Source organism: Nicotiana sylvestris, chromosome 3 (genome assembly GCF_000393655.2).
Source record: "Nicotiana sylvestris chromosome 3, ASM39365v2, whole genome shotgun sequence".
Taxonomy (NCBI): domain Eukaryota; kingdom Viridiplantae; phylum Streptophyta; class Magnoliopsida; order Solanales; family Solanaceae; genus Nicotiana; species Nicotiana sylvestris.
The window spans coordinates 156,147,804-156,172,875 of record NC_091059.1 but is presented as its reverse complement, the minus strand read 5'-3'; the positions used below and the strand labels follow the sequence as shown (position 1 = coordinate 156,172,875).

The 25,072-nt window shown below is 36.9% G+C and overlaps 2 protein-coding genes across 2 annotated transcripts; one reads left to right on the top strand and one right to left on the bottom strand.

Moving 5' to 3' along the window:
• Positions 1-11,571: 11,571 nt before the first annotated feature.
• Positions 11,572-19,593, top strand: LOC104222404 (DNA polymerase alpha-associated DNA helicase A). The gene is made up of 7 exons (XM_009773637.2): positions 11,572-12,545; positions 13,121-13,429; positions 13,521-13,804; positions 15,098-16,129; positions 17,445-17,613; positions 18,022-18,179; positions 18,980-19,593. Exons 1-7 carry the CDS (start codon positions 11,798-11,800, stop codon positions 19,220-19,222), a joined length of 2,943 nt encoding a protein of 980 aa, XP_009771939.1. The 5' UTR covers positions 11,572-11,797; the 3' UTR covers positions 19,223-19,593.
• Positions 19,594-21,079: 1,486 nt separating this feature from the next.
• LOC104222403 (protein BOLA4, chloroplastic/mitochondrial) lies at positions 21,080-24,388 on the bottom strand. Its single transcript, XM_009773636.2, has 3 exons — positions 24,006-24,388; positions 21,656-21,723; positions 21,080-21,535 (listed from the first exon to the last, which is right to left on the bottom strand). Exons 1-3 carry the CDS (start codon positions 24,258-24,260, stop codon positions 21,388-21,390), a joined length of 471 nt encoding a protein of 156 aa, XP_009771938.1. The 5' UTR covers positions 24,261-24,388; the 3' UTR covers positions 21,080-21,387.
• Between the last annotated feature and the right edge of the window lie 684 nt (positions 24,389-25,072).

Below are 25,072 nucleotides of genomic sequence, written 5' to 3'. Positions count from 1 at the left end.
AGTCCAAGATCTTAAATGGGTGGATGCCTTGAAGTTTGAGATAGCAACCTTAGAAAACAATCAGACCTGGCGTATTGCTGCAGATGGATTTTTAAGATCAAGCATAAAGCTTTAGGGGAGATGGAGAGATTTAAGGCCAGGCTGGTGGCCAAAGGCTATATCCGAAAGGAAGGGTTAGACTACAGTGAAACTTATTTACCTGTAGCTAAAATGGTGACAGTTAGATCTATTATTTCCCTTATAGCTTCAAAGTAGTGGCTCATTAATCTGCATAATGCCTTCCTCAACAGTGATAAGGTGGGCTAAAACGCGAGTTGCAATTTTGGAAAAAATAATTTTCAAAACTAAATGTAAAGGCTCCCGTGGTAATATAAGGAAAAGACTGTGAGTTAATTTTATGATTTAGGACTAAGGTGGTACCTCAGGAGTACCCATGTTGATATTCTTTATTTGTTGTATTGTTTAGTTGTTGTTTTCTTAACGTGTAAAATTCTTATTTTCCTTTCGTGCTGTAGTAGTTTTCCTTGATTCCGTGTTGTTACTTCCCGTAAATTCTTTATTATTTCACTTTCCATTCATTTTTATTATATCATTATATCTCTTGTCTTGTTTCTTATTATCTCTAGTAAGGCATTGACCTGACCTCATCACTACTCTACCGAGATTAGGCTTGGCACTTACTGGACACTATTGTGGTGTACTCATACTATATTTCTGCACATGTTTTGTGCAGATCCAGGTACATCTTTTCAGCCTCGGTATTAGCGCGTGAGTTACCTACTTGGAGAGTTCAAGATACATCTGCTCGCGTCCGCAGGTCTTGGAGTCCCCTTCTACCCTGTTCTTTTCTTATTTCTTTACGTCTTTATAGATAGTGATGTATAGGAGTGTTCAGTAATGTATCTAGAGCTTGTAACTTATATTTTCACCGGGTTTTAGGAGATGTACATGTTGGGTTGCAGATTTTATTTCATATAGTTGTTGATATTTTTTTTAGATTTAAATTTTTATTCAGTTATATTGCACGTTTCTTAGGCTTACCTAGTCTTAGAGACTAGGCGCCATCATGACATCCTATGGAAGGATTTGGGGTCATGACAGGAGAACTGTACTAGACACGGTTCCATAGACTTTATAGGACTCAAATTAGAACCTAGTGCTCTGATACCAAGTTTTTCACGACCCAAGATCACGTGACTGGCACCCGACATACTATCCAACCCGGGTAAACCAATCCATACTAGAATATCCATCTATATGACTAATAGATGCATACGGAAGCCACTTTGAAAACATAATCATTTTAAATGATTAAAATCATACATGAAGTATAATCTTTAATATATCATTTTCAATAATTGAAAATACATAAGGATAACAATGTCTCTTTTATTTCATGATATACGAATGATCATTAATTACAACCCTAAAAGAATACTAATAGTCTATGGAATCTCTAAGACATAAGAATAAAATAAACACTTTGGACAATCCCGACCAAGAGAGAATAAAGAATCAACATGACAGCTACCACGAAATAGAAGTGGTGCATCACCATGCACCTCGTAAAGAGAGTCATCCTAGTCTCATCCACTCATTACGTACCACACCTCATCCTAAACATATAAAGTAAGCGGGACCCTGGAGAGGGGCCCCTGACGACTGAGTACACTATGACGGTACTCGATAAGTGTCATAGACTCTCTCTAACTCAAGTTCCTGGGACAAGGCTTTACAAAAATAATGCAACTAACATTCGATATAAAATAATAACAATTATATCAATTCATGCTCTTTATCATTTTAAATGAAAAAAACTAGAAATATTGTGACGACCCGACCAGTTGTCTCATGAGTTACCACTCAATTTCCCCCATTTCTGCTTCTTACTGCTTTGTCTATCGGTTCTATATGTGATCGAGTTGGTTGACTTGGGTTCGGAAAGGTTTTGGTAAGGTTTGAGACACTTAGTCTCTTTTGAGGAAGCTTAAGTTGGAAAAGTCAACCGGATGTTGACTTATGTTTTAGAGGGCTCAGATGTAAATTTTGATGGTTCGGATAGTTTCGGGAGGTGATTTGAGACTTAGGAGCGTGATTGGAATGAGTTTTGGAGGTTCGGAGTAGATTTAGGCTTGAATTGGCGAAGTTGGTATTTTGGCGATTTCCGGTTGATAGGTGAGATTTAGGTATAGGGGTTGGAATGGAATTCCGAGAGTTGCAGTAGTTCCTTTTTGTCATTTGGGATATGTGCGCAAAATTTCAGGTCATTAGGACGTGGTTTAGTTGGGTTTTTGATCAAAAGCGTAATTCGGAAGAATTTGGAAACTTAGGCTTGAATCCGATGTGTTTTGGTTAATCCGATATTGTTTGAGGTATTTTGAAGATTTTTATAAGTTTGAATAAGGTTATGTGATATGTTTGTGCTTTTGGTTGAGGTCTGGGGGCCTCGGGGTGGTTTCGGATGGTTGACAGAGAGTTTGGAATTTTTGTAGAAGCTGCAGATTTTTTGCTTCTGGTATTTTTGCACCTACGGATTGGGGACCGCAGGTGAGATGCCGCAGATGCGAGGGGAAGGCCTCAGAAGCGGAAGAAAGTGAGGGAGGCAAAAACCGCAGAAGTGGTTGGTGAACTGCACCCGCGATGGCGCAGGTGCAGCTGGTGCATCGCAGATGCGGAAAGCTGGAGGATAAGTGAAAACCGTAGAAGTGGCTCTTGGACCGCAAAAGCAGTACCGCAGATGCAAAAATGCCTGGGCCAAAACATATAAATTGTTTCCTTCGCGATTTTTGAGCTATTCCACCATTTTAAGTCGGCTTTGGAGCTTTTTGAACGATTTTGAAGAAGGATTTTAAGGGAACTTCATTGAGGTAAGGATTTTGGACCTAAAACTCGTTCCTATGGTATTATTTCAACGATTAGAGCTATAATTAATAGAATTTAAGGGTTAGAATTGGGGATCATTTGTGGTTGGATTTTGGTAAGTTTGATATGTATGAACTCATGGGGAGATGATGAATCTATTGATGTGAATTTTTTCGAATTCCGAGACGTGGGCCCGGAGGTCGGGTTTCGGTAATTTCAGGATTTAAGTTGTAAATTGCTTATTTTTGCTTGGGCTTCGTTCCCTTAGAATATTTTGACGTCGTGATTCTAATTTTGGCTAGATTCGAGGCGAGTGGAGGCCGATTCGAGGGGCAAAGGCGTCACGGGCTAGATTTGGACCGAATTGAGGTGATTAATGATTGTAAATGATGTCCTGAGGGAATGAAACCTCAGATTGCACATCATTGTGCTATATTAAGGTGACGCACACGCTAGATAACGAGCGTGGAATCATGCATTGTTGGGGGATTGTGACTTAGTCCGTCCCGAATGACTGTTTTACCGTGTATTTGACTGAAAACTATTTGCTATCATCATATTTTTGGCTAAATGCTATATTTGAGCTTCGTGCCAACTATTTGAACCCTTAGGAAATTTTTATTGATATTTCCTCACTATTTTGACTTTATACTTGAACTCAAACATGCTATATTCTACTTTTTCATAACTCAGTCATGTTTACTCTGCTTTAACACTTAAATGACATCTTAAATGATATTTTGGGCTGAGCACTATATTTTATTGTTGCCTGAGTGGTTGTGAGATTCTGACGGAGTAAGGTCGAGGGTCTATGTTGTGAAGAAGCACTAATTATGATTATGAGGCCGAGGTCCTGAGATATGTATGCCACGAGGTGGCTTGTTGATATGAGGCCGAGGGCCTAGTGATGATGCCACGAGATGGCTTGATGTTGCACTTGGGTCGTAATGGGCCCCTCCAGGAGTCTGCACACCCCCAGTGAGCGTGAGTACCCATTGTGATGTGAGAGATAGCCCGAAGGGCTGGTATTGTTGACATTGTGCCCGAGGGGCAATACTTTATGTGATTATCTATCTTATTTATCTGTCATTTACTTGCTTAATTGTTAAAAAGGTATTTCATGAAGTTTGAACTAAATTAAAAATGACTTTACACATTATCACTGCTTCACTGCTTCTACTAGTTTTACTGCTTCATTATAGCCTGTAATGTGCCTTACATGTTTTTATATCTCTCATTTGTTTATTTATGATTACTATTCACTAAGTTGGAGTACTCACTTTACTCCCTGCACCCCGTGTGCAGATTCAGGCGTTGCTGATCCTGCTAGTGAGTGTTGATCTTTCCATCTCGGGCGGATCCAAAGATTCTCTAGGTAGCTGTCGGCGTTCGCAGCCTAGAGCTTCTTCCCTTATCTTATTTCTCTTTGTTTTATATTTGTATTGAACTCTGTAGATTTTCTTGTCTTATTCCGAATTTTTAGATGCTCATGACTAGTGACACTCGGTATCGGGCTGTGTTGGATTGTATCCCGCAAATTATTTGTATTGTCACTGCTTACTTTTGGATTTATAGCATGTTTAAGATTAAATGCCTATTGTTAAATTGCTTAAAATTGGATTGGAAATGTGTCGGCTGTCCTTATCTCCAGAGAGGCGCCATCACGACCGGGTCCGGGTTGTGGTCGTGACAAATATAAATCATGATACAAACTTTTAAAATATTTATATCAACCATGATTCTAATAAAAATCATGCAAAATCATTTCAACTTATTAAGTCATTGAAATCATTTTTCGGCTCCTTACGCCTAAACATAACAAAATTATCTTTTAACGTTTTACCGGGAGTACTACACCGACACTGCCACCGACACCGACATAATAAATAACTACTAAGTGATCAACCTAGTAACAAGTATTTGACCCTACTTGTTTGGGCGGCTTCTCATAGTACCGTACGAGTCGACTTAACCTCATTACTTTAAGTAATGATCATTTGACCTCTCAATGGGGGACTTTATCCCACAAACCTCGGCTTAGCCTTGGAATGTTTCCCTACACTAACACGCGTAGTTCCATGGTAATGAACTCAACATTTGAACCAATCTCGATGGTCTCCACTAGTAACTCCCAAAACATTTGATATCTCTAAAATAGATTCATAGCATAGTAGCCTTAAAAGATCAATTTTTATCAAATCATAGCTCATGGACAAACTAAACCATTTGAATAAAAACAATCAACTGCATGATATTCTTCATGTTAAAGCCTTTAGCATTTTAACATCCATCATTAAATGATATGACGAGTGTTATCCATTAATCAAGTTTCAAAAGAAATACTTTTCATAAAATACATCTTTAGCACTCAAGTATTTTATATTCTTTCCAACACATAGGTTTAAATAAAAATTATAACGTTTTCTCAAGCATCATTTAACATCAAATCTTTAAAAAAAATAGAGTTTTTAATTATAAAATAACAAGACCTTCTTTATACAACACAACTCAAAATAAATGGTGACATCCTTTCCCGCTTGTCCCCACAAGTACGGAAGTCCAAGCTTCAAATAATAGTATGACGCTCCAATCATTTAGAACTCTCAAACATCGCCAACAAGCCATTATCTACAGTACACCTTCCAAGACATAAAAAATTATCCAAATATATATGTCGATACCATTTAAGATTAACAAGTTGACTATAAGTTTTTGAAAAACCCAATTCACCCAAACATATCCCTTTTATCCTTAATTAATTCCATCATTGGCCTTTAAGCCCCAATCTAGGTTATAAGATTCAATAATTAATCATTATTAAGCTATTGAAGCAATATAATCATCAACCATCCTAAAAATATTCAGAAATTTATTATTCATCTTTTCCCCCATTTAAGAACCCTAATTCACAATACCCATTTCAAGGACTAACATAATTCTTCAACCAATTGGTACTTTCTAATTCACAATACATTCCAAATGCTTTTCATAGTTGTATTTAAGTGTAGGGTAGAGAATTTACCTCTTGTAGCTCAAACCCTAACTTGAACCCTTTTGAATGATTCTTGAAGATTAGATGAATCCCTATGAATTTCAATCCATGTAAATGTTAATACTACTATTAACTAGTGTTAATCCATTATAAGAATAACATAAAACTCACCTTTGATGTATATTTGTGTCAAGAATGTTCCACCTTCTCTTTAGAATCCAAGACTTAGCCATAAATGTTATCTTTTTCCCTCTCCCCCAATCTCCCATATTTTATAGAAAATGTGTCGCGTAGCTTACATAGATTGGCTACGCAGGATTGTGTAGTCCTACGCAGATTAAGCCCTCCCCTTCCATGCTGATTTTGCCTACGCAGCTTGCGTAGGCCACGCAAGAAGGCTACGCAGGCTTGCAAGGTTTCCTTCTTCCCTTTTTTCTCCATCATTCCAAGCTATGCCTTTATTCATGCAACTTAGTGACCTTCAACCCTCATAATATTCATGTACAAGTATTTTAATGATCTCGATACCCTCGTGTGGGCCTGCACGTACTTTGAGGCCTTACAAATTATTATCTTAAGATCGAATTAGGCTTAATTTTGTTAGAAAAAAATTTCTCGGGCTTTATAAGTGCTTTGTTGCCTTCTTTTGTATTTTTCACGATCTCTGTAGTGGTCAGGTGAAGGGTATTGGTGGGGAGAATCCTGGACTATACATTCTACAAGGAGAAGCATTTCATAACTCCTCCACAAAGTATGTTGAAAAGTGTCTCAATTCAATTGGTGTATCTTCTGATTCTGAGTCTAGTTCTAGCTCTAGTACTACTGTTAATTCTAGTACTTGCTCCACTAGTAATCTGTGGAATAAAAGGTTGGGCCATTCCCCTGTAGATATAATAAAAAAAGCTCAATGTAATCAGTGATGTGAAAACATGTACTCATGAACAATATACTGTGTGCTCCTTGGCAAAGCAATACAAACTATCTTTTCACCTGAGTAATTCAACTACTAAGTCTGTTTTTGAATTAGTACATTGTGATATCTGGGGACCCAACAGGGTGCCAACCTATGATGTGGAGAGATTTTTTGTCACTCTAGTAGATGACTACTCTAGATATACTTGGATATTTCTTATTAACTCTAAGTCTGAAGCTGTAATACTATTGGAAAACTTCTTAGTAAAAGCAAAATATTTGTTCGCTACTGGTATAAAGTACTTGAGAACTGATAATGTAAGTGAGTTCTTCAACAATGAGTTTACATATTTGCTAGCCACTCTTGGGATCATACATCAGAGTTTGTGTGGATATACTCCACAACATAATGGAGTTATGGAAAGGAAGCACAGAACAATCCTAGAAATGACCAGGACTTTCAGATTTCCAGCTTCAATCCCTCTAAGATTCTAGGGTGAGTGTGTAACTACAACTTTATACCTCATCAATCGACTTCCTTCTAAGGTGATTGGGACAAGACTCCTTTTGAAATGCTTTATTTGCATATTCCTCCACAACAACACTTAAGAGTCTTTGGGTGCCTGTGCTATGCATCCAGTCCCCAAGTGCATGACAAGTTTTCACCTAGAGCTATACCAACAGTTCTTATGCGGTACTCATCTACTCAGAAGGGTTATATCTTGTATGATATTTACTCAAAAGCATTCCTAGTCAATAGAAATGTTACATTTCAAGAGGAAATCTATCCTTTTAAGCACATTAAACAAGTCAGCAATCCTTTATTTCTTGTGTTGGAGTTTGTTCTTTCTGCTCTTAACAACTCATTTTCCCCTACCACAAATCCCCACAATGTCTCAAAACCTTCTCCAGCAGCCTCGAAGATGATTATGATCCTAATCAGTTCCATCATTCAAACACAACTGAAGTTTTACCTGCAAGTGAAGCTCCTATGATTGATACTCTGAGTACACAAGAACTCAAAAAATCTCTAGAACCAGTAGGCCCCCTCTGTGGCTATAGGACTATGTAATCCAATCCAAAGTATCCAAATGTGCTTATCCTATCTTAGCTCATGTGATATACTCACATATCACTCATTTATACTGTCATATTCTTTTAGCTTACTCTGCATGTAATGAACCTCAATCATTCTTAGAGGCATCCAATGATTCTAAATGGGTGGATGCCTTGAAGCTTGATATAGCAACGTTAGAAGACAATCACACCTGGAGTATTATGGATTTGTCTCCTAGGAAGAAGCTTATTGGTTGCAGATAGATTTTTAAGATCAAGCATAAAGCTTCGGGGAGATAAAGAGATTTAAGGCCAGGTTGGTAGCCAAAGGCTATAGCCAAAATGAAGGCTTAGACTACGGTAAAACTTTTTCACTTGTAGCTAAGATGGTGACAGTTCGATCTATTATTGCTCTTGAATCTTTAAAGCAGTGGCTCATTTATCAGATGGATGTGCATAATACCTTCCTCAATGGTGATCTCCTAGAGGAAGTTTTTATGGTAATTCCTGAAGGGTTTGCTAGACAGGAACAGAGTCAAAAGGTCAAGAAAGTACGCGAATCTCTATATGATCCTAAACGGGCTCCTAAGCAATGGAATTTGAAGCTTACTGAAGCTCCGATGTTAATGGAATTTGAACAAAGTCACTATGACTATTCCCTATTTACCAAGAAGGTTGCAGGTGATGTGGTGATAGTTCTGGTGTATGTGGATGACCTATTGGTCATTGAAAATAATCCAAGTCTGATTAATGACACTAGGTGCAAACTACAGCGGAGGTTCAAGATGAAAGATATAGGGGAGTTAAAGTTCTTTCTTGGTATTGAATTTGCAAGATCAAATAAACACATTTTATGTGTCAAAGGAAATATGCCCTTGAGCTAGTTGCTGAGGCAGGTTTAGGAGGTGCTAAACCAGTCGGGACTCCACTAGAACTAAACCAGAAACTCACATCAATAAAATATGATGAGCGTAACAAATATAAGGAATCAAGTGGGGATAAAGCAGGTTAAAGATCCCAGTAGCTATCAAAGATTTGTGGGGAGATTATTGTATCTAACTATAACCATACCTGACATTGCTTTTGTAGTGCAGGTATTAAGTCAATATATGCATTGCCCTAAAGTATCTCATATGGAAACAACTTTAAGTGTAGTGAGATATATCAAAGAAGCTCCTGGTCTAGGATTGATTATGCCTACATGAGACACTAAACAACTCACTAGCTACTGTGACTCTGATTGGGGAGCCTTTGTAGAAACAAGAAGACCAGTCACTGACTACCTATTTAAGTTTGGGAAAGTCTTTGGTATCCTAGAAGTCCAAGAAACAGGATACTGTCTCAAGAAGTTCAGCAGAATCTGATTTTAGAAGCATGGCTGCTTGTGCAGCAGAAATCACATGGCTGGTAGGCCTGTTTAACAAACTTGGAGTGAACATTCAGATGCCAATAAAGATGATATCATATAGCAAAGCTGCAATACATACATCAGTTAATTCTATATTCCTTGAAAGGACAAAGCACATCGACATAGACTGCCACTTTGGTAGAGAAAAAATCAGCCAAGGACTGTTACATACTGAATATACACATACATAAGATCAGCTGGCACACTTATTTACTAAAATTCTAAGTAAGACACAACATGATCATTTGTTTAACTAGCTTGGAGTTGAGAATTTGTTTAGCGTATCAGCTTGAGGGAAAGTGTTGACTAAAATGATTACAAGCTGTTAATTAACCATAGTTAGTTCATAGATTTAAATGTAGAGTGTATAGTTAGTTAGTTAAGTGTAAGGTTAGTTAGTTAAAAGTTAGGTGGTTAGAAGTTAATTAATTGCAGTTTATATACAATGCACATTGAATAGAAACTTAACATATTTCATTTCCATTTCTCTCGATTTGTTCTCCTCTTCCTTCAAACTCTCTCTTCTTCTAAACTCATCTCTCTCTCTCTCTTTGATAGCCATGGCATCTAACGATGATGCCGTTTCGGGAAAAATCCCTACGATTCTTTCTAAAAAGTCTCACTCCATTAAGAGATCTTTACACCAATATATAAACTCTTAATTTTTTTATTTACCGATACCGATGTGAAACTTTGTTTGCATACCAACAATATTCTATTATGAAAATTGTGATAGCTCAAGATATTTCTAACAAACTGACGAGTGATATCTCAAGACAAAACTCATTTTTGGTGTGGGTGAAAAGTATAGCTAAATAACGTCTTTTAATTTTTAGCGTATGTAAGAGCCACGTTCACGAGCAAGAAAAGAGTCAAGCACTCTCAACCACTACAACATCCAATTGGCCACTACCAATAGCTTTCGAGATTCATTTTGTGTTGTTGTAGTTTTGACTTTGAGTTGAAAATCTACGTCAACAAAAGGGTCTGTCTATGAAACCATTAAAAGTATTAGAAAATGAATGTGAGGTGCTACTCCTCTAAATTAATCTCATACGAACTAAATAAAAAAGTAATCGCAATGTTTGAATGCTTATAAATTATTTGACTTTTGTTGCATCATTGAATTTCTTCTAATCCTATTTATCTCATTTCTCTTTCTTTTTCTTCATTCATAAGCCATTTGATTCAGATAAAATTTCCTTATTTTTAGCTACGAGAATATCATGAATTTATAGGTCTTTTTTTCATGTTTGAACGAATTTCTGCTGCAAACCAAGTTAGTGACGATAAATGCAGATAAATCTTCAGCTTATGATTGTAAAACTATTACTCACACTTAAATGAGGTATTCAATGAACATTTCGTCATCATTGACAGTGGAAAGCGCTCGAGACCATTAGAAAAAGAGGAAGGGACGAACAATAAAAGATAATGTAATTTTGCTTCGTCTAATTCTGTAGTTATTTTCTATTACTAATGAGTATCTTACTTTTTCTTTTGTTCTATGTTGGCTTTTACCTGTTATGATTAAGGACATCATATATAAATGTCATAATGTTAAGGCCGTAATCAGGAAATCACATATGGAGCTCAAAAGAAGGCCCAAGTCTTCTGAAATACTAGAAAAATGTTGATCACAATTTTGATTCCTCAAACTTACTCCTGAACAGTTTTGGTCATCTAAGTTTGTCGAAAATAAGCCCGGTTGCTCTTCATCAAATATTTAACAAAATTTGGCTAATAAATTTCGCTTGAATTGTGATTTTTTTTTAAGTTTATGACATGTGTCACGATATTATTGATGCGTGTCATAACAAGTTGTAAGAGGTGGGTAGAAGATAGATTGGGGAAGATTTGTTGTGTAAACATTCGGGCAAAATACAAACTGGCCGGTTAGATGTAACTAATGTAGTCAAAAAGTATATAAAATATGTATTCCATTTTTTTAATATAATACACATATATACAAAAAATATATATATTGTTGGTTATTACTTTTGGGAAAGGCCAAAAATAAATATTTCTCTAAACATTATGTGTCCGAAAGGAATTTAGTTACCAAGTTGGATGGCAAAATATTTGTTAAACCTATTTATTACTCATGCGATAAAGACAGCGTTGAAGGTTGTTTATTTTTTGACAATTGGAGCTTAGATCAAAACTCTGTTGGTTTAAAAACAAGAAAATTCCAAAGGGGCAGCTAAAGAATCTCCGTCCCTAAAACGAGTCCACATTCTCCACAGCATTTTTCAGCGGCTAAGAGGACAGAAAATGAACACGTTGGACAAACAGAGGTCACAAGCCCTCTTTAACTATAGAATCTCAAATACCCAATAGAAAGACGTGTTCAGATCCTCTCTCTCACAAAATACTACTTGGACCCTTTCTTAGATAACGACTTTCCATTGCTTTCACAGCCTCTCCTTTCACCACGACACCATTTACCCTAAAAATCTTCACTTGTATCTTAATCTCCTATATTAACTGCCTCCATCCCTAGATATCTTGATTTTTTTTTCTACTTCATCAATGACATTCTGATCTGAGTATTTTCTGAGTTCAGGATGCAAGTGAAACTACTAAAGATGGAATCTTTATGCAATTCCTGTGGCAGCATCTCCACTTTAGCTCCAAGCTGCCTCACTCTCCGCTTCTATAAAAAAAGATCCAATCTTTCTTCTTTCTTTGGCTCTGTTACTCTTTCCAACCCCAAAAATCGCATCTTTCTTGATTCCTCCATATCTTTCCCAAATTACAATATTCAAGCCAGCTCAAGTAGTGGCACTAAGTCCCTCAGTCCCAGGAGAAGAAAACCCAAGAATGTTAAAACTAGTGATATTCCTTCAGTTACAACAAAAGGGTCATTGGGAAAAAAGACAGAGAAAAACCAAGAATGTTCACAAGAGGAGAGGGATAGTGGGCCGGTTAACGTGCGAGCATTGAATGAAAATGGTGACCCAATGGGGCGTAAAGATTTGGGTAAGTGTGTTGTGAGGTGGATATCACAAGGGATGAAAGCTATGGCTACAGATTTTGCTACAGCAGAGATGCAGGGAGAGTTTACTGAGGTTAAACAGAGAATGGAACCAGGATTGACTTTTGTTATTCAAGCTCAGCCTTATCTTAATGCTATACCTATGCCTCTTGGTCTTGAAGCTATTTGTTTGAAGGCCTGTACTCATTATCCTACCCTCTTCGACAACTTCCAGCGCGAGCTAAGGGACGTTCTTCAGAACCTTCAGCGTAAATCTTTGGTCCAAGATTGGCGCGATACTGAGTCGTGGAAGCTTCTCAAGGATCTTGCCATTTCAGGTAACCCCCTGAAATTTACTCCATTTGGACTCATGTTATATGACATGTTTGTCTGGAAGGTTTATGTTATATTAATAGTCGTAGTATAGTAGTGAAAGAAAGGATTAATCATTGAAAACCTACTCTTTGTGTTTCATTTTATATGATGATGTATGACTGGACATAGAGTTTTTGAAGCAAAAGAAAGGCTTGATACATAAGGTAAATATATAACAATTCAATACTCCTAAATTCTTGTGTCTGCATCATGTCATGTCATTCCTATAAGGGCATTTCATCAAGGGTTAAATGACACTGTTAAAATCACATAGCTTTAATATAAGAAAGTGTCAATCTTCTTGAAATAGACCAAAAAGGAAAGAGCATCTTATAAAATGGATTGGAGGGAGTATCGGATTCTTGGAAGTTGTATAAAGCAATATTATCAATAGAATGGTGTCAAACTATTTAGGACATCAAGGAAGATAAGATTTTTATATAGATCGACAAAGGAAAAGCATTTTTTATTTTTTTCTACTCTGACTATGGGTTCTCAGATTGATGAGCTTGTTTTTCCTGACGCTGTTTGCTTGCAGCTCAGCATAAAGCCATTGCAAGGAAGACTTCTCAACCAAAATTTGTTCCTGGTGTAATGGGAATGGACCTCGAGAAAGCCAAAGCCATGCAGAGTAGGATTGATGATTTCACCAATCGGATGTCAGATTTGCTTCGTATCGAAAGGGATTCTGAGTTGGAGTTCACTCAGGAGGAGTTGAATGCTGTCCCTGCACCTGTCTTAAATTCCGAGGAACAGAAACCATTTGAATTCTTGGTTAGCCATGCTCAGCCCGAGCAGGAACTGTGTGATACTATCTGCAATCTGACTGCAGTTAGCACGTCTATAGGTGAAATAACTTTCTCTCACAACATGGATGTTTGCCAGTGTGAATTACCTTCATTGAATTGGGACATGTTTTTGTCTTTACCAACGCACAGGATTAGGTGGAATGCATTTAGTGTTGTTCAAATTGGAGGGAAATCACAGATTGCCTCCAACTAACCTCTCACCTGGGGACATGGTTTGTGTCAGAACATGTGATAGTAGAGGAGCTGGCGCAACTTCTTGCATGCAAGGATTTGTGCATAATCTGGGGGAGGATGGACGTAGCATCAGTTTGGCTCTTGAGTCGCTTCATGGAGATTCTACCTTTTCCAAGCTCTTTGGGAAAAATGTGCGCATTGATCGCATTCAAGGATTGGCTGATGCACTCACATATGAGGTATATTTCGGTCCTTCAATTCTGCCTGGTTATATTTCTTGTTACAATCATATTGAAAAGTAAATGTGTAAAGCTATGTGGAAAGGTGAAACTAAATGGTTAGGTTATAAGCAGAAATAATTTAAGTATGCGATTAACCTAATTAATTTAAATGAGTAAAAACTGTAAGGGGTCTACCAAGTCCCTTCGACGTCCCAATTCTTCTTCTTGGTAGATCTTAGGAGGGAAATGCACACTCCACTGGTGATCCTCTACATTTGTCTTATGGTTTTGAAAGCAAAGAATTGAGGTTAAGCTTGCTGTTCCATGTTCTTCTGAATGAAGCTATGCTGTGGAAGTGTTCTTAATTATTGAATTTTCCTTGATTAAAAGGTTCTTCTCCATAAATCATTGTTGCATGTGGCAAGACCTGTGGTAACGCAAGTGTATAGTTTGATCCTCTTCGCTTAGCGGGCAGAGAGACTGGACATAAATTGCCTAAGTTCTACTTTTTTAGAGCAGCTCATACTTCATTTCCAAGTTTTAGGCCTAACTTTGAAAAACCTAAGAAGCTCATAGATTTGATTTTGTAAAAGCAATTATTTAGTTGATTTGGGAGAACCTCATGTATACAAGTAGTAGCAAGAAGCTCATACTTCATTTCCAAGGTTCAGGTATAACTTTGGAAAACCTATGTATCAGCAAATGCTTATAAATCTTGAATGACCTTCTGCCACTAGGACTGCTTTGGTGATTGATACTGTAGAATCAACAATGCATGTCGTGCTTTTTGTTCTCATAATGTTCTAAGTGCCTTCACCATTTCTCTTTTTTCACTTTCTTCTTTATGTTATTCTAGTATTATCATTTCATGCTATGCTTTCTGGTAGAGGATTATGTTTGATTTGGCTCTTTATCTTTGGTACAACAACAACGACCCAGTACAATCCCACAAGTGGGGTCTAGGGAAGGTAGTGTGTACGCAGACCTTACCCTTACCCCGAGGGAGTAAAGAGGTTGTTTATCTTTGGTACAAGATGTTTGCAATATTGATTTTTGATAGGTGTTGCCGAATGTTTTATGGTAACTTCTGTCCTCCTTGGGTCAGTATTATTCATATCGTAATAGAGTAATTTTGTATAAAAAGGTTTTAGATTTCTTGCGTCTTTACAAATCTTAGATGGAGTAAAACATTATATTCTGTAGAATTAGTGAAATGTTACAGCATCTTTTGAGAATTCTTGTCTTCTAATCAAGCTTGAGAAGAAAATTATCTATCTTAGAATGTGGTATTCACCCCTTTCTTTTTGGCAGCGCAATTGTGAAGCCTTAATGATGCTTCAGAAGAAAGGGTTCCAGAAGAAAAATCCTTCAGTAGCTGTGGTAGCTACACTTTTTGGAGATAAAGAAGACCTAGCGTGGCTCGAGGAGAATGGCATGGCAGACTGGTCTGAAGTAGAACTTCCGGATTCCACAGACAGAAAATCATTTGACACTTCCCAGAGAAAAGCAATTGCATTAGGTTTAAACAAGAATCGACCTATTATGATAATTCAAGGGCCTCCTGGCACAGGGAAGACCGGTATGCTGAAGGAATTGATTTCTCTAGCTGTTAAACAAGGTGAAAGGGTGCTTGTAACTGCACCTACGAATGCAGCTGTCGACAACATGGTTGAAAAGTTGTCTGATATCGGACTCAACATTGTTCGTGTTGGAAATCCTGCACGTATATCCCCTGCTGTAGCTTCAAAATCTTTGACTGAAATTGTGAATACCGAGCTGGCTGATTTCCGAGCAGAGATTGAGAGGAAGAAGTCAGATCTTAGAAGAGACCTGAGATATTGTCTTAAGGATGATTCTTTGGCTGCTGGTATACGTCAACTTCTGAAACAGCTTGGAAAGTCCATCAAGAGGGAAGAGAAGGAAACTGTGAAAGAAATCTTATCAAGTGCTCAGGTTGTGCTTGCAACAAACATTGGGGCAGCTGATCCACTAATTAGGCGGCTGGACACGTTTGATTTGGTTATTATAGATGAAGCTGGCCAAGCAATTGAACCATCATGTTGGATACCGATATTGCTCGGAAAGCGTTGTATTCTCGCAGGAGATCAATTCCAACTTGCTCCTGTGATCCTTTCTAGAAAAGCGTTAGAAGGTGGTCTTGGAGTTTCCCTACTGGAGAGGGCAGCAAGTTTGCATGACGGGATGCTGTCTACAAAGTTAACAACACAGTACAGAATGAACAATGCCATAGCTAGCTGGGCTTCAAAGGAGATGTATGATGGATCCTTAATATCATCTCCAACCGTTGCTTCTCATCTTCTGGTGGATTCTCCTTTTGTCAAGGTATGAAACACTTCTCCACTTTCACTAGGATTATAACTTTATGATTTAAATTCTTGTACCTTGTCTACCTTTTGTTCTTTTCTAAAGTATAAAGGAGGATTTAGGCTCCTTTCTTTGTCATTTCTGTAATGTAAAACTTAATGGCTTTTCATGAATTTCTTCATGCACGTCAAATGTTAAATAGGAAAGCATAGGTGTAGAGGTTAATATATAGTGCAGAATATCTGTGCCGTTGGCAATGTTCAAATAGGATGACTTTTCAGTAGGAATTTACCTTTTCGAATTATGTGATTTTATGAAATTTTATATGGACCTAGAAGATACACTTTTTGAAGTAAAGGTCACTAATTCTACTTTATGCCTAATTTCAAGGACAATGATAATTTCAACCTGCATATGAAAGAATAGATACATAGAACTCTAAACTTAAGATTACAATGCTTCATACTGTTAACCATGTGAACCAATTCATCTTACTTTCCAATAGTTAGAGAGGATTATTTATCTAAAATCTGCAACATCATCGCTAATGTGCGAGCCCAGTTCTTTTTTTTTTTCCGGGCCAAGCATGTCTATTTTGTAAATGTGTGGCTGACTGGCTGTGAGACACTAGCTTGGGATAGAGCCTAGAGGTGTAGATCTGTGAGCCACTAGCTTGGGATAGAGCCTAGAGGTGTAGATATTCTTTTTCTTGTGGTGGCTGTGAGACTTAACCTCTTTGATATCATGGAATTATGTGAACTACCTAATCTAATAGTTTAAACCATTCAATAATATTTTGGCCTAAACTCCTTAACACCAATAATGTCTTTCTGCATATTCCTTAATATCTTTAAATTTGAACCTCTCTCCCTAACATTTGTTTACTGATTTTAGCATGCAATACATATTATGTTCAGAAATAAAGGTGTAGATATTCTTTTTCTTGTGGTGGCTGTGAGACTTAACCTCTTTGATATCATGGAATTATGTGAACTACCTAATCTAATAGTTTAAACCATTCAATAATATTTTGGCCTAAACTCCTTAACACCAATAATGTCTTTCTGCATATTCCTTAATATCTTTAAATTTGAACCTCTCTCCCTAACATTTGTTTACTGATTTTAGCATGCAATACATATTATGTTCAGAAATAAAGGTGCTGTTGAATACTTTATTGTGGAGTTACCATTTGGTTGTTCTTGGCACTGCATTAAAACATTAGGCAGGGTTATTGCTTGTTTGAAACTTTAGCATATTGTTTGACCAATAAGTAAATGGTTATATAATGCATTCCATTGATGATTTTAATTCTTGTAATTTCTGCATGCAGCCCACATGGGTTACACAGTGTCCGCTGCTACTGCTTGATACGAGAATGCCTTATGGAAGCTTGTCAGTTGGTTGTGAAGAGCATCTGGACCCTGCTGGCACTGGCTCCTTTTTCAATGAAGGCGAAGCAGATATCGTTGTTCAACACGTCTTCAGTTTAATTTATTCTGGTACATGTTCTTTACTATTAGTTTTCTCTGCAAATAATAATTGTAGATCCTTTAATTTCCCAGAAAGTATTCATAAACAAAACTTGCATGATAAGTGTTTCTGTGGCTCAAGCGACTGGACAACATACAGATTCATTGAATTCAATTATCAAATATCTTGTTATATATCCTATCCATCCACCAAAATACCTAGCTTAGGTGAGATAGCAGGACTGATGACAACTTTGTATTCTCTTATTATAGCTTATGAATGCATCTTTTACGTCTGAGATGAGAGAAAAGTTTTTTATTTACACTTGGAGAATATGCTCATACTTTCTAAATTCCTCCTTTGTTTCTTCATATATCATAAATTAGTATTGACTAGCCAAAGAAGTAGTATCAGTTATCTTAAATTATCTTGTACAGGTGTTCCCCCTGCAGCAATTGCAGTGCAGTCTCCTTATGTCGCTCAAGTGCAACTTCTTAGAGACAAAATCGATGAGCTTCCAATGGCCACTGGCGTTGAGGTTGCAACCATTGATAGCTTTCAAGGCCGTGAAGCAGATGCTGTGATTATATCCATGGTAAGCTGTCACTCTACTCATGTGTTACATGTTTACATGCTTCTGTGGATTGTCCTTTTATTTCATTCTAATCTCTGCCTTATAAGGACCATTTTAATTAATTAAACTTCCTGAAGCATTTTTTTTTGGGTAAATCTTGGAGGCCTGGTTTCGAAGTGTCCTGGGGGAAATTTTGTGGTATCCTCTGATGATTAGTAAAATACAGTAATTTCTGATTGAATGCTCAGTACTATATGCTAAGTTATTTGGATGGGGATGACTATGTGTTTCAGTTTCATATCCTTGATTAAGTAGTTTAAGCCATTCCCCAAACAGCAACTTTTAGCAGGGAAGGAGGAAATCAATCTGGAAAATTTATACAAGTTTCAAGTTTCTATCAAGTACAGAGGTAGTTTACTCAGTGTGCTAAATAGTCTCCATTACCTTGTATTAGTTCGTGAGTTGGGAAGACCATCTTTTTCCGCTACGATTGTAGTTATGATTACACTCTAAGGGGTTTTGGGCTTCTTATTTCTCCATGGATAACTTCACATATTGGAAAAATGTTTACATAATTCTTATTTAGACCTTTGAATTTTTCTTATATAGTCATGAAGTTGAGCCTATATAGGTGGCTACGTTTTACTATTTGGTTCTTTCGCCGAATGCATTTGACAATGGCAAGTACCTTCAACCTTAGCACAGCTTATCTGTTTCAAAACTAGATCAAGCTACGTTATGCACTTCAATATATGTTGTTCAAATATTGAGAAAGAGAGCATGTAAGTGCACGCTTATATAATGTTGCTTTGATAATCCAGGTTCGTTCAAACAATCTAGGAGCTGTTGGCTTTTTGGGAGACAGCAGGCGAATGAATGTTGCCATAACAAGGGCAAGAAAGCATGTAGCAGTTGTCTGTGACAGTTCAACTATATGTCACAACACATATTTGGCGAGGCTGCTTCGTCATATTAGATACTTTGGCAAAGTAAAACATGTCGAACCTGGTAGCTTTTGGGAATTTGGCCTTGGTATGGATCCAATGTTGCCTACTGCCAGTTAAGTTGGAAAGAGTTAACCAAGACCGAAATTTTAATGCTTGTCGTCCAGCTGATGATTACTGGGCGGATTTTCCGACTGGTTGATCTGCAAATTATATATTCAGGTGCTTCAAGCAAATCAGCTTTTTGACCAAGAGGACAAAGCTCAGGGTAATTTTTATTTGTATATATAATTCAACGAAAACTTTGTGAAAGTGTACATATATATATATATATACATACAGCTTCAATGTCTATATACGATTCTTCATTGTTTAACTCCTGTTAATGATTTCCTTTGTAGTCGAATCAGCATGAAGATTATATGTATAAACAAAGTGTTGAAATTCACTAACTGCAGGAGTTGTACATATATGTACTTTTTGGAAGCTTTTATCGACTGAAAATTAAAGAGTCATAGTGATCTCCAAACTTTGATAAACAAAATCTTACATAAACTTGCCAAGCACTAAAATAATGATATGGAAGTTTTGTTGTTCAATTCTGCACCAGCACCCCCACTTTAGTTATCCACCACAGAAAATGATAGTTACATCCAATTTTGCAATGAAAGAGGTATGGGTGCTTCATTGTGTTCTAATTCTTTGGATGCTCTTTCTTCAAAAATGTTATGACGAACATTTTTTTCGTATGTATAACATGTTGAAAAACACACACTTTTACTTCTAGATGGTAACTGCAAATTGAGAGTGGGGAATTCGCAATTAAAGACTTGCATTCAGACTTTAGTGGAGTTAATGTGCAGTTAGAGATCAGTTTTCCATTTTTCTACTGCTGCTGCTCTGTGATTGAATGAAATGATGATTAAACGTATGATATGTATCGTGATACTATCTCAAGGAAAACATGCTTACTGCCATCAGAAACAGAGTTGTGGGGTTATAGTTAGAAGTTAAATAACACAGACCAAAAGGATGCTAGAAAATAATGCAAAGTAAACATCAATTTCGAACAAGAAGTTAAAAAAAATCTCCAGAATCTCATATTCAAAGCTACATATAGACCAAGTTGTTAAAAGAGGTTTTTTCACTTTTAGCCCTCGCCAGAAACTATTTATATTTGGTAGCCAAAAAAGTGTATAAAATTTGTATAATTTTTGTAAAATGTATATATATACAAAATATATCCAAAAAATATACATTTTTCAGCTATTGTTTTGAGAGCGGCTATATAATGTCATTTTTTCTCAAAAAAACAAAGACAGTGGGGATGGAAAAGGGATGTAAAACAACAACTACTATATCTCACAAGTCGTGCCGCAATTGCAGTCTGTACTGCGTCTAAATGTTCAGTATGGGGTTAACGTGTTGATAATTATTCAATTGAACTTGCAATACACGTTAATGACGTTTTTCATTAGGACTCTTTTGATTTTCTGACTCAGCGCGATCTCTTAATTCACGAGTTGATACATATCAAACAAGTTTTTGAGACGCATCTTTTCTTTGGCTTGAGCAGTTGGACTGCTCCTCTTTCAAATATTTGTAGTAACTCTTATATCTTGATCTTTTTTACTTGTTCTTTTGCTTTTTCAAACAAGCCAACTTCTTGTACCCACTCATGCTTTTAGTTCTATCGTTACTTTGACAAATATATCAAGAAAATTGGGTTTTACGCATGTGATAGCTGTGCCTAAACCATCTGATCACTTACCAGAAATGATTAGCAAATTTCGTCTTTTTCACTTCTAATCAACACTACAACAATACAGCTATTTTTCAAATGCAATTTCCATTGGAATTCAATGGATATCTAAAAAACAATCAAACAAGAGTAGATATTTCGTGCTAATATATTGGCAACTACAGAGAGCTGATAAGTTTCCAACTACAAATTTCTGAAAATAATCAGCCAACAGCTAAATCCAATTTCTTCCACGCTTCTTATTTTTCATCAAAATTTCAGACATCACGCAAAGACCTTAAATTTTCTTCCTTCAGATGGGAATGTTCAACTATTGTTCTTCAACTGCTAGTACGTAAGAACTAGATTCTGAAAATGAACAAACTGCTGTTACAAACCAATGTAAAGCAATACAGTACTACTTTAGAGTTGACATCACTCGAAGTTCTCTTTGTTCATAGTAATGTATCTGATATCAATTGAAAAGTTGTGACTTAAAAATATAGCAGTGGTGGTGTTTTGATACTCTTTGGTTGTGCTGTGATCACTTCCCTGCTTCAGTCGGTGTTTTGGTAGTCATCTGGTCAACTGCATGCACAGTGTTCTGAAGTTCTTCCCATATGGCTTTGTAGACCATCCTCTGCCTATTCACAGCAGATTGTCCCTCAAAAGCTGAAGAGACTACATCAATGCTGCAACGAGAAGAATAACAATGACTTTACAGAACTAGCAACAGATATACTCACCACTTGATTTAGTAAACCAGCTTCATTTTCCATCCAATGCACCATCTAATAGAGAAGAAACCTCACCTGACATGCCGACCATCACCATAAGCATCTTTAACTACAACTGTGTCCGCATTCAACTGCTCCTTGATCTATTGGCATATATTTAAATATGAATTGGTCTGTTATTGACAGAAGTGACGCTATCACAAAATACATGAACGTAAGCACTTTAGTTTAATATCCCAGGTAGATATGTAGTCTAGACTTTTGAAAATATAGGTGCATGGAATTTGTACAGCTAATTGTAGCAGAAGCCAAGCAAGTTCAGAAATCCTTATTAATGTAATCTTTGGCCACACCGCCACAGCCTTGTTTATGTAACCAAGATCAAACGTCAAAAGTTTCTGTAATGGCACAAGTGAATGGAATTTCATAAAGAAAAATCTACTTCAACCGATAAACCCTAAACCCTAAAAAATGACAAAATTGTAAAAAGGATCAAACATCAAAAGTTTCTGTAATGGCACACGTGAATGGAATTTCATAAAGAAAAATCAACTTCAACCGATATGCCCTCAGGCATGGCCATACATAACATAAAGATCACACTTGGAAATGGTGGACAATTAGCTACAGCAAAACTGATTGGAAAAGATGGGACAAGGAGGAGTAGTTCTTTACCAGACTGTAATTGTGGACATGCTGCGCTTAAGAACTTTTGCTGCCATGCTTTAGTTAAAGTAGGTGCTAATATATGCCATAAAGAAGCAAGCATTCTAGAGTTTATTCCAACAAATAACTTATATACTTACTAGAGGAAAAAGAAACAGAAAAAGTAAACTAAATCTGAGTAATTTGAGAATATTGTAAACTAACATGCAAGGATCTTCTAAAAGGGATTCAACAAGTTTAGTCCAAAATTCAAACCGTGCTTTCTTATTTGGTTCGATGAAGTCTTTCTATAAGCATAGTTGTATTAACTTCGTTACGACACAGACGAATAATGTGAGATTTTCCTAATATTTGATTACTGCTAGCGTAATAAATTCCTCGCCCCACCCACTAACACTTTCATCCCCTCTATATTTTATCTCTTCTCTTTACGTAGTCCAAGAAGTTTTCAGCATCTATATCTTTCTTCCTTTCTCATTCATCCACTTCCTGCATCCAGGAATCCACTCGAACTCATCACAACTCTGGTGCCTATAAATTTAAATCTTTGTCATAGCTTTATAGTTTACTGCACATGGATCAAGGTGGTGCACTGTACCAACGCGCCAGTTAGCTATTTGATGTAATATGCGACATCTGTGATCCCAGGGAAGCTGGTTCAACTATTTTTTTTGTTGGATAACGATAAGTTCCAGCAGGCTAGTGGTGCACGGTTTGAAACTAGGTGGATAATGGACCCATCCTTCTACTCTTCTCCACTTACGTATCAAGCTTTTGTTGGTGGCGTGGTTCGCTAACCCACACATAATGCACTGCACTCTTAAACTAGACCAAAACCTGGGGGCAAGGGGCTTCATTGCATGGTTCACTGAACATCCAGAGGTTGTCATATTCATTGTTTTTCTTGGTCCTTTTTTTCTTTTCAAATCCTAACGTCTTCAATTCTACGAAATACCATTGTAATAAATATTTTGTGACTTTGCAGTTGATCATTATCAGCTTCCTTCTTTTTAAGTGATACTCTAAGGTGGCACATACTCAGGGATGTTTTCTTCCCGAGCCGAAAATCTCGCTCCTCTGTCCCTTCCAACGACTTGAACTCTGTCCTTAAAGCCCCTTGAATTCATACCTCTTTTCGGTCCTTGAGTTTAGACCTCAAGTCCTTTTTGGTCACAAATTCCCTCCCAATTCTCATTCTTTCTTTGATAGTTAGCTTACTATTCAGTTCACTCAACATTTTCTTGGATCAATACTATTCAGTTCACTCTACTTATCTTTCGTAGATATTCTATCTAGTAGTCAGGCTCATTTGAACTCGGTAGTCAGATGCTTTAGAATCTTTTTTCTTAAAAAGTAACAGCGTAAGGAACAAAAGAAATATGCTTCCAAGAACATATTTCGGGGTCAAAGAAATCCCTAAAGTTTTACTATTTAAAACAGGGCAGAGCTAGAGTGGCGGGTTCGGTCGAACAGGTAGCTTTGGTTTGAATCTTGTATTTGCCTTAAAAAAATCCATTGCATATGTATAAATTATTAATTTAGAATCCGGTAACTTAAAACGATTAAAATACCGAACCCATAAACTTGAAATCTTGAAATCTTGGTTCCACCTGCTTTAAACGAGATATTAGCAATGCCCAAGCTGTAGATAGCACAATTGCACAAAGCAGATAACACAAGCCCAATAAAACAAAATTGCAGTTATGGTCATAAAAAGGGCAATACACTCATACTAAAACAAAGGGTCGATAAAATTAACCTTTTTCTGCATAGACTCCATAAGAGGAGAATCAATTGAGCCAGTATCGCTAGTCGCACGAGTAGAGAAAGTCCGACGACCAGCGAAAAGCTCAATCTTTGAACCTATTTGGGGAACGAGCTTCATTGGCCTGTAGGAACGAGCAGAAATAGAAACGCATTTGAGTAATGAAGGTACACGTGGCTGAACGGAGCTGCTCAATCGCCGGATACACAGCGCCGCCACGTTTGGCCTTACAAACAACGCCTTCGTCATCTTTACTCTCTTTTCTGTCCGGCGTCAAAGCGAATTAACACCTTATTCCTTTTATCTCTTTTGTGTATCTTTATTATAAGCCATCCAACTTGGCATTATTTTTCATTTTGGCACTCTATCTCTAACTTGTTCTATTTTGGTCCTCCAACTCTATTTCTTACCTTCCACTTTAACACAAAAGCTTAAACTAGTGCAAAAATATATATCCCGTTAAATCTAAGGTGTAATAAATATCAAATTAAATGTTGCCACCTGATTTTTTCATCCATGTCAAATGGGTCACTACTAAAATACCTGAACTCGATCGTATTTTTTCATCCACTGTTGCCCCATCTTCATTCTCTAAGTTCCAAAGCTTTCATCTGTCGATTTCATACCTGACCCGTTTAGAAGAAATAAACCCACAAAAAATAAGGTCGGGTTCAGGTATTTTAGTATTGACTCATTTGACATGGATGAAAAAACTAGGTGACCACATTTAATTGGATATTTATTACACCTCATATTTAACAGGCTATATTTTTTGCACTGGTTTCAGCTTTTGTGTTAAAGTGGAACATAAGAAATAGAGTTAGAGGGCCAAAGTGGAACAAGATAGAGATAGCGTGCCAAAATAAAAAATGATGCCAAGTTGGATGGGATGTATATGTATTTGGCCCATTGTTATTGTTTTAAAGAAATAAATATTATCTGGTTAACTTGGACTCGCCTCGAGTTGTTTAACCATAAAAAAAATCATCTAATTTTTTTTTTTGATTGAGATTTGAAATTTGAATCCCAATCTTCTTTAGTTTCTATTCCACTTTGTCACA

Excerpts from the sequence above, each read along its gene's own strand:
- LOC104222404 (XM_009773637.2), top strand. The coding sequence starts at position 11,798 with ATGCAAGTGAAACTACTAAAGATGGAATCTTTATGCAATTCCTGTGGC. Across the intron at positions 13,805-15,097 it reads CTGATGCACTCACATATGAG|CGCAATTGTGAAGCCTTAAT; the intron begins GTATATTTCGGT and ends TCTTTTTGGCAG. Across the intron at positions 16,130-17,444 it reads TGGATTCTCCTTTTGTCAAG|CCCACATGGGTTACACAGTG; the intron begins GTATGAAACACT and ends TTCTGCATGCAG.
- LOC104222403 (XM_009773636.2), bottom strand. The coding sequence starts at position 24,260 with ATGACGAAGGCGTTGTTTGTAAGGCCAAACGTGGCGGCGCTGTGTATC. Across the intron at positions 21,724-24,005 it reads TGGAGTCTATGCAGAAAAAG|ATCAAGGAGCAGTTGAATGC; the intron begins GTTAATTTTATC and ends ATATGCCAATAG. Across the intron at positions 21,536-21,655 it reads GGTGATGGTCGGCATGTCAG|CATTGATGTAGTCTCTTCAG; the intron begins GTGAGGTTTCTT and ends TTCTCGTTGCAG.